Source organism: Mytilus trossulus, chromosome 1, assembly GCF_036588685.1.
Source record: "Mytilus trossulus isolate FHL-02 chromosome 1, PNRI_Mtr1.1.1.hap1, whole genome shotgun sequence".
Taxonomy (NCBI): domain Eukaryota; kingdom Metazoa; phylum Mollusca; class Bivalvia; order Mytilida; family Mytilidae; genus Mytilus; species Mytilus trossulus.
In genome coordinates this window covers 10,166,734-10,183,101 of record NC_086373.1, presented here as the reverse complement: position 1 = coordinate 10,183,101, position 16,368 = coordinate 10,166,734, and the positions used below count along the sequence as shown (strand labels likewise).

At 33.1% G+C, this 16,368-nt stretch overlaps 1 protein-coding gene across 1 annotated transcript; it reads left to right on the top strand.

Annotated features, from left to right (window-relative positions):
* The first annotated feature begins 4,274 nt into the window (after window positions 1-4,274).
* Window positions 4,275-15,783, top strand: LOC134714867 (uncharacterized protein in proB 3'region-like). Its single transcript, XM_063576520.1, has 10 exons — window positions 4,275-4,433; window positions 5,892-6,020; window positions 6,748-6,785; window positions 7,389-7,525; window positions 9,123-9,199; window positions 9,535-9,625; window positions 10,189-10,309; window positions 10,901-10,968; window positions 14,058-14,187; window positions 15,327-15,783. Exons 1-10 carry the CDS (start codon window positions 4,313-4,315, stop codon window positions 15,411-15,413), a joined length of 999 nt encoding a protein of 332 aa, XP_063432590.1. The 5' UTR covers window positions 4,275-4,312; the 3' UTR covers window positions 15,414-15,783.
* Window positions 15,784-16,368: the final 585 nt, after the last annotated feature.

Sequence of the window (16,368 nt, the reverse complement as noted above, 5' to 3'; positions counted from 1 at the left end):
TACATATTTTGAATTGTTTTGCCAGAACTAGTAAATTATGTGAACAAAATCTATAAAAGAGGGACGAAAGACACCAGAGGGACAGTCAAACTCATAAATCGAAAATAAACTGGCCATGGTTAAAAATGAAAAAAGACAAACAGACAAATAGTACACAGTGCATAGAAAACTAAAGAATAAACAACACGAACCCCACCCAAAACTAGGAGTGACCTCAGGTGCCCCGGAAGGATAAGAAGATCCTGTTCCATATGTGGCACTCGTCGTGTTGCTTATGTGATAACAAATCCGATAAATAGTCTAATTTGGTAGGTCACATTCATGAAGAGGAAGGGCATTGTAGTTACGACGTAAGGAACATATCCGATATCATTTGTGAAACGGTTACCATAACGGAACTCGTGATGGCGTTCGTAAAATTTACGAAGAGATGATTTCAACGGTGACATCCCATTAGTCCCACAACCATTATTCCGACAGCCCATTACTCCGACAGCCCACTATTCCGACAACCCATTACTCCGACAGCCCATTATTCCGACAATGCATTTTTCTTAGGTGTATGGGAAAATTTTCTCTAAAAAAAACAACTCCGTTCTCTGTGATATTTGTGGTTGACCGTTTTGGTCCCAATTATTCTTTCCATGCGGGATATTAGTCTCAGTATATTGGAGTTGATACACATGCTTATTGCAACTGCCCGGTCCTTACCATGGTCGCTCTTTCGTTTCACGTGTCTGGGTATTTTCTTTTTCTTTACATTGTCCACTGTCAGTCTGTGCTGTTCTAGTTCGCTGTGTTTTTTGTGTGTGTTTTGCTCTACCTTCTTTCATTAGATCTTCGGTTACCCCCTTTCGCGTATCAGGGGAGTGAGGTTCCATGCCGTCAGTCAAATTGAGAAAAACAAAGAGACAAATACATACCCAGATCCTTAAAAAAAAATGATAAATAGGACGAAATATGTGCTCAGAAAAGATAAGCAATTCCAATTACGAATACGGTATCATGTTCGGGAATGTGAATCCTCGAAATACGGATACAGTACACAGCACTTCCAATAGCTATCGATTAGACATAGTCTGAGAGATGCCACTCAATTTATTTGTAGTGATACCAATTTTATATCCCGATCTAATTTCAAAAAATCTAGAAAAATATGCCTCTTTTATAATGGTTGCAGGAAGTGCAGGACTGATGATTTACAACCAAACTTATTACGAAAAACAAAAATTAATATGACTGACATGAACATTTCGGCAACTTCTATTTTCAAAAATATTCATGAGGAAAAGTGATATCGGGTCGGTGATTGTTTATGACATAGAAATATACAGTCAACGTACTTTGACTGTTCAAATAGAACGAGTGCAGTATAAAAGCCAATAACAACTATATAGTAAGAAATCTAAGACATTGTGTGACATTCTCATCCTGCTTGTGTCTTTCTCAAATTGGCTAATTGTAAAAACTTACTACCTTATGTGTTTTGTGGCAAACTTGACATTTATTTTTCATTTAAAGATTGTTATCAAGCAGAAAAATATTTAGATATCATTGATTTTAAGAAAGGAAGTTCATATGTTTATTAAGAATCGGTGCTCACCCATTAAATTAAGAATTAAAAATGCCAGATATTCAAAACATCGTATTATGCAGCTGGTAAAGTTGAGGATGAGGTCATTTTTCAATGTAATGCTCATATTATCAAAATTTGAGGGAGGAACTCTTTCAGCATATTCAGTACTTTGAAAAACTAGATAAATATTATAAATGTGCTAGTTGAATTTTTTTCTATTTTGTTTTGGCTCCGAATGTGACAGGCTTACGGTGTTATAAAGAAAATTATATTATATTACTATGATATCTGTATTGTAAAGTCTTAATGTTGACCCAATCATTATACCGCCGCTTCGCAAAAGTTGGAACACACGGTTTTACCTCTGTCTGTCCGTCCATTCAACCGTCCACTCGCCGTCAGTTCGTCCGTCCGTTCCATGAATATTTTCGTTGCATCTTTTTCAAGAACGACATTACTAGGATTCCTGAAAGGTTTATTGAAGTCGGCTACATCGTGTGATGCGTTTTCAGATTCATTACTCAACAAATTGTTTACCGAACACTTTTCGCACGACAGCCAAGGTGAAAATGTTCGTCACATATTTCGCAGGAACTACAATACAATGATTTCTGAAATTTGGTTTCAATGTTTATTTAAGTCATCTATACGGTGTGAGGCTTTTTAGATTCACAACTCAACAACGAAGTATTTGTGCGGGGGCATCATCAGTAGCATCTTCGCTAGGCAAGAGTTACGATCCACTCCCGTTCTCTTCACAGCTGGCACCTTCACTGATTGTTCTTGATTTATATGCTATTTATATACCCTTTAATTTGGAAAATGACATAATATTTTCTGTTCTTTTCTATATACAGATTTCGAATTGAGTGTAAAGAAAGTATTCGAAGTACCTCAGTCTTATGTTATATATACGAAGTTTTATTTTACCCTGATACCCTAATACTTGACTTAATAAGTGTCGGACTTATGGGTTGTCGGAGTATTGGGCTGTCGGAGCAATGGGTTGTCGGACTATTGGGTTGTCGGACTAATGGGTTGTCGGACCAATGGGCTGTCGGACTAATGGGCTGTCGGATTAATGGCGTGTAACCGATTTCAACTTCACCATTTGGAACTCTTGGTTTAATAGCTTCTTTGTGAGCAGCAACCCTCTATCAAGAAAATCATTATAGGAAATGCAAGCACGGGAATATCGTATTAATTGGGAGATATAAATGTGGCAAACTTTTGATGATCCTTGTACTCATGCAATACTTTCATGTGACTATACAGCTGATGCTCAATATCAATTTTGGAAGAGTTTTATAGACATAAACACGATTACACTTAGTATTTATTTAGGAAATATGACTGACAATTGTTGGTTGGGCGTAATTTAAGAGGAGTAAACCACACATCTAAAGTGTAATGTACGTATCTGTAAAGTCTAAAATAATGAAATTAAGTTTTGCATTCGAAAGTCTATTTTTCTTCTTCTTCATATTTTTGGAAAGGGTTTGCGATTTCTAATTGTAATATTGTTCTGAGTAATACGTCCAAAGTCAACACACTTTCTATTATATATTCATAAGGCTCGAATAATTCCCGCAAACTATAACAAGAAACATCAATACTTTACTTTTAAGTGTGATACACAGTTAGTCATAGAATTTAGCTTGCACGAGTTTAAAATACAGCGTTAAGGTTCCACTTAAGTCAAAATATAGGACACTTCATAAACATCTTAACTTTGCCTGTATTTTTCAACCTATAATGAATAAAGTCATAAACTATTAAGAAACTTTAGGGAGATTGACAAATAATCCGCTCTTAATAAATGGATCACAAGGGCAACATGGAGGCATAATGTTTTAAAACTTTATAGATTAGTATAAATCGATAGATAAATTTGTCAGAAATTATCTTTGTCTTTGTATTAAAAGGTTACATTGGCCAGGTGAGCGATTCTGGTTCCCATGAGTCTTCATCGTTATTTAATTTCCTGTATTATTATTTTTACTTTCATAACTTTTTAGTTGCAAGTTTTCCGGTGAAGATTTAATGCAACTCATTCCGTTCTGTCATTTTTGTATTTCTGTACTTTGGTTAATGTAATAGAAGCACACATGCAGTTTTGTAAGCATTGAATAGACCATCGAATGTATTTTACTGTGGACATAAATTAATTCTGCGTTAGCATTTTATATGACTTGGTTCTAGTCCTCTCCCGAGTTCCTCGTTTACCGTACGCAAAAAAAATCCGTTACTGCAAAAGGAGGTTAATTAACTTATCCCTCTCAACCAATTAAGCTATCCCCGTTTCACAAAGTATTAAAAGTTTATAAATGGTTGCTGCAGACTTTATCTTTAATTTCTGATCTTTAAGGTACTACCAATTAATAGATTACCTTTTCTAAATCTTTGTTGCTTCTGAAATGCCACTTGTTGGTCGCAATTTTTATGATATTATTATAATTTGAACATGTTAAAATGACAAATTTAGGGATATTGAAAAAAAACCCAGTACTGATTTTCATTATAAAACTCAAAGTTCTTAATCTGGTAAAATAACGCATCCCTTTTTTTACATTACCTCGAGATGATATTTTTAAAAACATACGTTTATATACTGATCGAGTGCATTGAGTCTGTATATATACATAAATATTATTTTTAATTTGTCTCACACCTGTGTTTTCTTACCCCGGTTAGATAAGTGTATTTTATCCGTGTAAAACTTTATGCATCACCGTCATGGCTGGAAGTGTACGGGCACCTGTTGTTTTTGTTATAAGTTCTTTAAACGAATTAGCTGTCGTTGCGAGGAAATGTTTGCCTGCAGCCAATATCACTAGTATTACTCCAGTACAACCAGGTTTGTTTGATAAATGGCGATTCAAAGTTTTTAAGGACATCAGTGTAAAAAATCCGTATTGTTTGTTCCGGTAGCAAAGATTTTCAAAGTATTGGCATACTGGTCACACAACTATTATTAAAAAAAGAAACCGAAAGCATTTTTGTGTACAATAGCCGTATATATACTATTTTGGCCTTATTGATATACCATATACTATAACATTAGTTAAAAGTCTATATAAATGAAGAGATGTTTTGCTTTTTGAGACTACTATCGACTTGGTCAAAACGTTGAGAAAGATGCATAGCCGCTATTTGAGTTTTCTGCTCGGACACCTATCTTGTACGCAAAAACCTTTCATTGCGTCATAAATATTTGGACTATCATCGGCTTACCGTGCCGCGGCGCATGAATTATATTTTAATCATAACATCTGAAATAAAATAACAATATCATTGTTTAGGGTTTTTTTTCCCGATGATGTATGATCATTTGTACGTATGATTTCAATGGTTTATTAAAAAAATTCTAGAAAATGTGTGAGCCAAGTTAGGAACATGATATTTGTTATCCAATCGTTTGATGTTTTTACGTTTTGCCACTGATTTGATGAGGGACTTTACGTGTCAGCTGAATTTTCCTCGGAGTTTGTTTTTATCAATGTGATTTTACTTTTTTGTATATATTGGAACTTTCATATGTATACCAAGCATTTTGAATTTCTTCAGTGGGCAAATACGTTTCTTAAGAAAGAGAGGCATACGATACCAAAGTGACATTGTATGACAAACTGGGCCTTGTAAATATATTAAAATTACTATGGCAAGCCAAAGTGGACAAAAATTAATATTAAAAAAAAATCTTTTTTCCACTTTGGCTTGCCATAAATTACTAAAGAATACAGTATAAACAGATAGGGATGCACCGAACATTAAGATGGTTTTTGGTGTTGCCAATGCTCCATGTTGAAGGCGGTACTTTGACCTATAAATTTTGATATTTTTTGTTAATTATCCATTCATGTTAGTGTGATTCTTTTTTGATACAGTTAATGACCATATAAATAGTTTTTATAATTTCTTAATACCTTAAAGGCTTTTAAAATACACATGTAGTCAATAAACATTTTTCCTACCTTTCCCTGCACAATTTTAAGTCATCAAAGACCGGACATGACTATTCAATAATGTGATATGTCATTGAAGAACATATAGTGTAGTGATATTCTGAAAGGTCCGACTTGAATGTGTATTGATCTGTATTCATAGATGCAAGGTGGAGCTGTTTTGCTATCGTTTCTTACTCGTCCCGTTGGTTGATAACGTTTCATTTGGTAAGAATTCTTTTTATTGATTTCCTCTTTTTTCTCAAGAGTCTTTTTTAGCCTTAGACATGTTAGAGATCGGTATTTTTGTTACACTATTTGCAAATCTTTACTTTTGGTCTTAATTCATCCTTCCATTATTATTTTCTTAGGAGAAATTTCAGATATAGACGAGACTAAAGTTCTACATTCAGCTGAAGTATTATTTGCAGATAAACCATTTATCTCTAAATACATCTATAAGGCAGAAAACCTTAAATGGGCACACAGTACCTGGGCAGGTAGATATCCAATTGCTATGTTGTATGTAAATATTGATAACGAGATCTTCAATTTTAAGAAATAATTCAAGCTCGAGCTTCTCAGATAACAAATACCAGACTGTAACGTTAAGATTAACAATATTCAAAATACGTTAGTAAATGGATTTTTATCCAATGATAGTTTATTGCTGGCTGAATTGCAGATTTGATTGTTACATGATAATTATCCTTACCAAAACATTCCTGCAATAATAGTCGCTATTAAAGGAATGGTGTTCAGTTCATAATGCAAAACAGAAATCCAGATTTGAATCAAATATCTTGACAGCCCAAGATACATTAAAAAAAGGCTCCAGCTAAACAGCTGATATAGTATGAACTACAGTAGTCTGATCTTGTTTGGCCTTTAAAACATTGGCAATGAAATATTAAGTTTCATTTCAGTTGTTGACTTAGGCAAATGAAATTTTAGGTTAAATGCTGACTGTGTATTTTTTTTTTAAATTCAAGACCGGGACATATGCATATTCACTGAACACTTTCAGGACTGAGAAGGATATTGATAATAGATTGTGTTGGAATTACCCGTAAAAATAAACTATTTAATAAGGCTGTATGTGGTAGTGAACCGTATATGAATAAACCTACCAGTACATGGGTATATACATACAAAGAAAAAAAATATTCGCTCAAGATGAAAACTATAACTGTCAACATATGAGTTTTCGTCATATCTTTTTTTCAGGAGTAGACACGATTATGCGTCATATAGACACCGAAAAGGTAAATTTATTTATATTTTGATTTATTATTGTCGGACAGGTGATTTCCTAAATTTTGCTCAGAATAAGGTATCTAGGAAACGACAGCAATTCTAATTGATATAATTGATGAATCTAGGGATACTTAATAAATGTCCATGGCTATAAAAATGTTTATAACACACATTTCATTTTAAGTCACGATCGTCTGGTTCAAATGGTCTAGTGGGCGATTTTCTTGTCACTGTGCTACCTTAGTTCATCTAAAGAATTGCTAGTTGACTACATTGGTGTTATTGTATCTTTTAATTTTAAACAAAACGTCCTTATGAATGGCACGAAACGTGAATACCTTTGAAAATCGAAGTAGAAAATGAATCATTGAAAGAAAAACATAAATTATTTCTAGTTGAAGGCTTCGTTTTAGTTGCTTTTCGGGATGCAGTTCCTGGTTATAGAACCTAAAAGAATCACTGATGACCGGCAAAGTTTGCGTGTTTCGCAATGATTGTTTAGATATATTGACAAACACGGCTTTATACAAGAATTACACGATATATACTTTTTATTGCAGTTCATACGCCCTAATGTTACCAATTTAAATGGTTGTTTTTCTTTATTTTAGCCTCCTCGGGTTTTATTAAGTCAAGGAGGGACGGCTTTCACAGATTTGATGGCTGAATATGTTCTTGGCTATATCTTAGCTAAAGAGAAAAATATGTTTTGCATGTACGAAGATCAAAAACACAAAGTTTGGAAACCGTAAGTTAAGATTATTGTTGTGAATTTGTCGTTATTGTTCGAAATTATTAGAAATTATTAGAAATCGAATCATCGATTATTTGCCTATACTTTTGATTCGTACGCAATCTGAATAAAATGCTATATCTATACATGTATATAAGTATATCACAGACGACACAAAGGGGAACAACCATATAAATTTTCTGAACAATTTTATGACACCTATCATTTCATTAGGGACTATCATTTGCTCTTGATTTTTTTTCATTTTCATAGTACATGTATACCCGCTGATATGTGTGTTTTGTTGTTTTTTTTGTCTCTCAACATATAGTTATTTTCTAGTAATTCAACAACCATGTTCGTCAAAGTTTCATAAGATTACTCGCCAAAACGTAATACTAAAAATAAATTAAAGACTGAAAGTATAATTATATACATAATATCTTAAATTATGTTATATGAATTTAAGGCGCAATTACTACATAAGTAAGCCGCCTTCCAAAACCAATAACAACAACTATATCTATATATAATTTGATTGGTTCTTGTGAATGAATAATTCTTGTGAACGAATTATATTGTTGATATATATAGAAAATATGTCTTGCCATGCACTTAATGAATTTAATAGGCGAAACACATATCTTTATGTGTTAGGTTTTTTTTTCAAGCAATGAATTCAATTTAAGCTAACAAAGTTTTTTTTTCAAGCAATACATTCAATTTAAGCTTGTATGACAAGATCGGGCCAATTGGGACTATCATATTAACATATTATACATCAGGGACAAGCCTGGTAAGTCGTATAGGTATAGTATCGACTTACTGGGTTGGCAAAACGAATAGAACCGGTTGAATCATAGATAGAGTCTAAAGTAAAAATGCAGTTATACCATTGTCACTCAAAAAGGCCTCAGTCGTAATTCATGTACAATCTTTCTTTTTTTGTACCAAAATCTCATCAATCATAAAATCGTTTCTCTGTGCAGATTTGAGTAAATTTGGAAATAAAATCTGGATGTAATAATCTATAATGATGATCATTTAGGCATCACATTTAAATAAAGCATCTTCAATTCCGGAATGTTACCTCATACTAATCCGCCATACTTACAGACCAATTGATTTTTTACCTGTCCCTTTCAAAGAGAAGCGTTGGCAAATACAAGATTCGACTAATGATGTAAACTAACGTTTAGTTCTTTTGGTCATCAGATTTATACATTCAGAAACTGAATGTTTCAAGATTTTAGCTTGTAATTTATCCGATTAATAGAAAATTTTATTAATTGTAATAAAATTTAAATCCAAATGTGTAGACAAAAACTGAGCGAATTTCATTTATAACCTGAGAGTTAAGTTAACATATATTAAGACAAAAGCTGTTGTATTTCGTCGACACCGTATCAAGATACAAAACAAAAAGATGAACTAGTACATATTTGTTTAGGGGCCAGCTGAAGGACGCCTCCGGGTGCGGGAAGTTCTCGCTACATTGAGACTTGTTGGTGACCTTCTGCTGTGGTTTTTTTCTATGGTTGGGTTGTTGTCTCTTTCATTGTCTTTGACACATTCCCCATTTATATTCTCAATTTTTTAAATTTTTCTGCAGGGAGGAATATAAAAATCCCAGACTACTCTCAAACCTAAGACTCGGCATTCTAGGTGCAGGACAAATCGGTACCAGAAGTAAGTACTCATTTGGCATGCACTTTAAGTGTTGTATTCAATTTAAAATGTTTGCACTTAATTGATTCCATGATAAGTTGTGAATAAAGACTATCAATCTAATTAAAAAGACTATATACTTGTTGGAAGGTTAAGTTTCATTCGAAAGTAGAGTTTTAAATTATATAAAATACATTTTGATGCATATTTTATGTTGTCTTATACACATTTATGTCAATATAGTATGTCTTAATAACGCATAAATATATGTACAGAATATTTATAATCTTTCGTATTTCAATGTTTTAAATTTTAAATGACTTTCTGTTACATCTCTTTTCTCAACCTTGATACAGTTGGAACATTCTGTAAAGCAGTTGGAATGGAAGTCTGGGGAATGACCAGGGAAGAGAAAAATGATCCAGATTTACCTCTAGATGTTTACAAGTACGTTTTATAATTATAAGATGATAAAGAAAATAGTTTTTGACTTAACAGTAAATGAAAATATCTGGACATTGGTGATTTTGTAATTTTAACCTGTGCATTTCATCATTTTTAATTACGAATTGAGTCTCATAACAGTCGTAAATCCAGAATTATGAGGGGATTCTAAGGTACATGGGGTTCGTGTTGTTTATTCTTTAGTTTTCTATGTTGTGTCATGTGTACTATTGTTTGAATGTTTGTCCTTTTCATTTTTAGCCATGTCGTTGTTAGTTTATTTCGATTTATGAGTTTGACTGTCCCTCTGGTATATTTCGTCCCTCTTTTAAGGGGGAACTTGTAAAAAGTATATGCATTAACCATCGGTGTTGCTCTATTGGGGTAACGACTTACTTCTCCCCTCTTGTATATAGATTTATGATATGTTTATTGATTACTTATTTAAGAGTACTAATGAACATGACGAATAAGTTATCAAGCTAATTTTAATAAGTCGACATTATTTATGTACATCATATTATTAAAATTGCTTGTTTAATCTGAAAATATTACATTTTGTGCAGAACCACCAAGGACCTCCCAGAAGTTTTAGAGAACTGTGACTATATATGTAGTGTACTGCCGACAACTCCTGCTACCAAAGATCTTCTATCTGGAGATATTCTCAAGCATTGTATGAAAAAGGTTAACAACTCCGATTCTTCTTCAGCAATACCATTAGATTGTCTTATAGTCTTAAAAGTTTATAGTCAGTGCACCCCGAATTGCATTATTTTTGGTACAAACTCCATGATCTATTGGTTCTCATACCACATCTTCTAATTAACATGTAGATTTTTATTTTGAAACACACACATTTGATTTAATTGTGATAATATAACAAGCCACATTTTACGTTAATTCAGTTCAACATTGAAAAAAGTAAAATCACTAAAAAAGATTGAAATCTCGGGAAAATGGAAATTCCCTAATCAAATGTCAAAATCAAAAGCTCAAACACATCAAACGAATGGATAACAACTGTCATATTCCTGGCTTGGTACAGGCATTTTCGAATGAAGAAAATGGTGGACTAAACCTGGTTGTTGTAGCTAGCCAATATCAACATTGTGTTACAATCTTAATCACTATAAAAACAAAGAAATATGAAAAAATAAGCATACAAATGCATATAGACAAAAGCACATTAGCAACAAAGGTACTGCATCAGTTTTAGTTTTCTCTAATCTGTTGTTGTTTCTATTGTTTAAATGTTGCCCACTTGGTGCTTTGTAGAAGTCAGTATTTATAAATGTTGGAAGAGGAACTGTTATTAATGAGGATAGTTTGGTCACTGCTTTAAGGTAATTACTCACAAACGTAAAATTGTAGAGAAAAACTATATTTTCTAAGACGATTTAGTATGAATAATGTATAAATGAAATTTATTGAGACTATATACATAGAGCCTGTTTCGCTTATCAAGATAAAATGTACATCGTCAGCAATGGATACTCTCCAACATTGAAAACTAGAATAGAATTATTTACGGAAATGTTTTCTTTCTTCTGTTTGTTTCTTCATCGCTGATCATTTTTGGAAAGTTTGCTAGCTCAATACTTTGTTTAAGGCGTCGACCTCAAACCGGAAGTGACAGACTATCGCAAATGTTCTGTTCCAAGATATAGTAGTACAAGTGTTTGAATACTGATTCTAGGAAGGAGCTTTTGAAATTTTGAGTCCTTTTGAAATGATTACAGATCAATAACTCCGCGTCCGTCGTAGTTAACTTTGATTAAAATCTTCTCTAAAATTACCAAGCCTAATTTGACCAAACTTGGCCACAATCACCATTAGATTATATAGTTTAAAAGATGTGTCGAATGACCCGATTTCAAATCTGGGTGAGATGACTAAAAATATAAAATAGGGGTTAAATGCAAGTTTTGTATATTCTATAAATATAGAACATCTCACATGGGCAGTAAAAAGTAAAATCACAAAAATACTGAATTCCGATGAAAATTCAAAACGGAAAGTCCCTTATAGTTGAAACGTATTTTATTGTTAACATACTATATAAAAAATATCATTTGTATCGATCACCGAAAGGGGAAGTGGTTAAGAACACAGTATTATTTTTTATAGGGGGTTCACTCTATACACGCAAATTTTTTGTCTCCACTTCAAGGTAAATCGAGCAAATTTCGGCAAATTCTGATGTTTAACAGGTTTTCACTTTTAGCTACGGGCTCACGAGTGTCTTATATATGATCTTATTGCTGTGTCCACAATTGGTATTCTACGTATTTCACCCGTATCGGTGTGTACAATTTCATGTTTACATCACATGACATTTCCGCGGGAAATATTTCTATTGAGACCGTACGAATGGATGCAAATTTGGATTAATGCATATGTATTGTGAAATACATTGTTCTCTGTGTATATATTTTTGATGAATTGATGATCACGTTTTCTACAACATAGTTAGATGTCAGGTTTGTACACATTCATATATAGTCTCTACACTAGTCTATATTTAAAACTGAAGCCAGTGAACTGGTGCAGGGATACATGTGCTGCATAATACCATCACATTTCAGGGACATTTCAACCAACAAAAAACAGTTGAACATTTTCTCAACTACCATATTTATTTTTATTTCATCTAATGTCATTCATGGCCCTGGCAGTATCATCCCGAGACTCCCATATCCGTGCCTATATCGGCCTTGAGGCTGTAGCCGAGGACCGATATGGGTCAAGATGATACCAAAAGACATGTTGTAATCTATTTATCACATATTTAAGTTTTGCAGGAAAGAGGGGGAAAAAGTTCAATTATAACATTTTATTAAACAACTTACTACAATATGTATAGAAATGCCCATGCTAAAGGAAAATTTCGACATCTGGTCATTATGAAGGAGAAATTGCTACAGCCAGTCATTACGAAATCCCAGTCATGCATTACAAAATCACACCCGTGCATTACGAAATCAGTCAGGCATTATGAACAGATGAAACATCGATAAAATCAAAATGTCGTTAATTTCTCTAAATAAGTGTGACATTTTTATTTTTTTTAAACTTAATATCATAAAAACAAGTTTCAATGATGTTCATTGTTTTGTAACGACTTGAAACGGAAATTTTTCACAGCCTTTTTCAAGTGCGACTTTTGATTATTATCACTGTTTCATTTCCGTAGTTCAATCCTCAGAATGCAGACTTCAGGGAAAACGGTACTATTAATTCTGCCATAGGCGACAATACTAACATTTTCTAAATTTACCAGTTTTTATGATAAAAACCTGGATAAAACATTTATGTGTGGTGTTAGAACTTTATTACTGTATTCTAAAAATTGCAGCCAAATAGTATCATGACCAATTTCCAACGGAGCTGGTTTATGTTATCCATGCCCACCGTCATTTTGCACCAAATTTATGAAATTTTGGAAGCCTTTTCGAATAATTCTCTAGAAAATATTTCAATAGGTTTTAAATTTTAAATTATAAATTTACACACTGCAGTTATTCATAGATAAATAAAAAAAAATATTTGGTACCCTTACATCCAATCACAGCGCTCCTAATTTGACTTCCTTCACCTGTCTTGGGTACACAAAAGGCAAACCTAATGCTGGGAAAATTAAATACTACCGCTTTCCCTATACTGTGACACAAAGCCATAAAGAATTCTTATGACACTTTCAATGCAATACTGGGTTATTGTGGAAACCTTGACTATAACTAAAACTTGTTTAAAATGACAAAAAAGATCAGACACAAGTTTTACAACTTAGTAACGTCTTCTCCAAACATGTCCAAAATTATCAGTATGCTGCGATCTACCGCGATAGACAGGAACACCAAAACTATTAGACAACGTCTTTAGATTATGATTTTCAACATTTGTTTATATGCCTTTTATCTTTAAAACATAAGTCAAATATTGGAAATTGTAAGACAACTCATCACTAGAGTCCTGGCCCTTGAATGACGACTTAAATTTTTATCCTTTTTGGCGTTTTTGCCCTTTTCCTGAAAACAAGCTATGTAGATAGAAACTCAAATAACAAAAACAAAAAATGACCAGCAAGACAATTTCTACGAATAATTTTCACTGTTTTAATCGTCAAGTGACCAATTATTTGAGTTACTGCTCTTTAATGGCGATTGTTTGACTTATTTTTTGCGTTTTAGCCAGATATCTAAAAAAAAAAATTCAAAAAAGTCATCTGAATGAAATCGCCATTTATCTCCTTATTAGAGTTATTAATCTCAGTTTTATTTCGTAACCCGGATTTGTTTGTTTATTACTTTTGAACAGCGGTATACTACTGTTGCCTTTATTCGAACATAACTATCTATATAAAAGACAAACTTAAAAGGTTATAGTTCTAATTGCGCATACGCTTAAATTATATATGTATGTTCTTTTGAAGGAATGAATGGATTGGTGGAGCTATTTTAGACGTTTTTAACACCGAACCCTTGTCAGTTGACAGTCCTCTGTGGTCATTCCGTAACGTGAACATAACACCACATATATCAGGACCTTGTCAGACTCATCTAGTGAGTACTACAATTTAAAATACCTCTACATTTACATTTTAGTAATATTAACCGCTTACATTTAACTATTTAGTATTCTGTTGAACCATGGAAGTAATAGTTAAATTAAATATTACTTCCATGGTTGAACTGACATATAGAACATTAGTACAACTTCTTTGAATTCACCGCTGATAAATTGTTAAATTCATTAGAAATAATAACATCTTTCTACACCTGGGAAAAGATTGCCTTAGCAGCATATTCTATTTATTCTGCGTGTATGGTCAAAATAATCAATAACAAGTTACAAATACACGATGCTCCTACAAAAAACTGAGAGATAAGACAGAAACTTGGGTTGCAATTTGTACTGTTTGGTATAAATTTTTCATACGTCAAGGATAACATAATAGTTGGTTTCAACAGAACAGTACAGGTTTGTAACAGAAAACAACGATTTGCTGTCTACTTTTAAGGACTAAAGAGTTGTCATGATAGATATATTTTTATGCCCCACCTACGATAGTAGAGGTTATGCCCCACCTACGATAGTAGAGGGGCATTATGTTTTCTGGTCTGTGCGTCCGTTCGTCCGTCTGTCGTACCGTCCGTTCGTTCGTACGTCTGTTCGTCCGTCTGTCCCGCTTCAGGTTAAAGTTTTTGGTCAAGGTAGTTTTTGATGAAGTTGATGTCCAATGAACTTGAAACTTAGTACACATGTTCCTTATGATATGATATTTCTAATCTTAAAGCCAAATTAAAATTTTGACCCCAATTTCACAGTCCATTGAACATAGAAAATGAAAATGCATGTTTCAGGTTAAAGTTTTTGGTCAAGGTAGTTTTTGATGAAGTTGAAGTCCAATCAACTTGAAACTTAATACACCTGTTCACTATGATATTATCTTTCTAATTTTAATGCCTAATTATAATTTTTATCCAATTTCACGGTCCATTGAACATGGAAAATGATAGTACAGTGGGGCATCTGTGTACTTTGGACACATTCTTGTTTTCTTCTATGTTATGTCATTTCATTGCAAAAGATAATTAACACAAGGGACTAACTGGACATAACAAAAGTTATGTTTGATATTCTAGGCTTTATGAGAAAACAAAATTGATGCTGATTTAACACTGGTATTATTATGTTGTAGGTCGTCCAGACTTTTGTAGAAAATTACAAGAAATTTGTCGGCAATGAAAAACTTTGTGGTCAAGTAGACTGGAATGGAGGTTACTGATTTAATTTCTAGATGTGTTCAAACGACAGGGAAATAAAAAATGGACGATTATAACATTACTTTGATTTCAAATTAATTAAATTTACTTTTACAAAAACTTAATTAAAGTTTGGATAAGTGTTCAATATATGCAATATGAATTGAGTTAATATATGATTAATGTATCTAATGAACACATTATGTTTCAATGTAATATGCAATATGAATAGAGTTTATGTATATAGTTGATATCTCTAATGAACGCATTATGTTGAATACTTATCCATGTACCTTTAATAACTTTTGAACAGTTCTGCATTTATGGGCAGTTTGCATGTGCTGACGTCCCTGCCAAACGGTTTGTTTATTGATTAAAAGTATAGATATTCTATTACATCTGTTTGCAACATTTTCTGTTTTTCATCTCAAAGACACAATTAGACCTTAAACAAGGAACAAAAGATAAAAGCATATTCACGAAAGTCTGTCACGGGTTTGCTAAAATCTTAACCTGTATGTATTTACAAACAATCGTTATAAGTGTGAGGTTATAGTATATCCACAAGAATCATTACGCACTTTGTAAAAATAAGGTTAGTTGTAGTTTCTTCCTCCTTTTTCCGATGATTCCCAGTCAAGTTCTTCCAACATGCCACACATGCAATTGGTGCTCCTATAGCGATTGTTGGCTTCAACAACAGCACAAAAATGGACCATCACAACTTTGTTTTCACCTGCTCTTTTTTGTAGGGGTTCTATACTGTTGCACAGCGGTCTAAGTTGGTTTTGACAATTAAAACAAAGACGTGTCTTTGTTCCATTATAAGATGTTAATCAGATGCTAGCTATGATACGAGGTTGTGCCTACCATTTTCGTCGAAAGCTGCATGTTATAAATAAAAAAAAAGGCAATTGCTTTCCACTTGATCCCTTGGTGAACGCACTTGGTCTTGTCGTTTTAATGGACTTACTTTTT

Bases quoted from the DNA above. Each gene is read 5' to 3' on its own strand.
- LOC134714867 (XM_063576520.1), top strand. From the start codon at position 4,313: ATGGCTGGAAGTGTACGGGCACCTGTTGTTTTTGTTATAAGTTCTTTA. The intron at 7,526-9,122 runs GTAAGTTAAGAT...ATTTTTCTGCAG, and splicing joins AAACACAAAGTTTGGAAACC to GGAGGAATATAAAAATCCCA. The intron at 14,188-15,326 runs GTGAGTACTACA...ATTATGTTGTAG, and splicing joins GACCTTGTCAGACTCATCTA to GTCGTCCAGACTTTTGTAGA.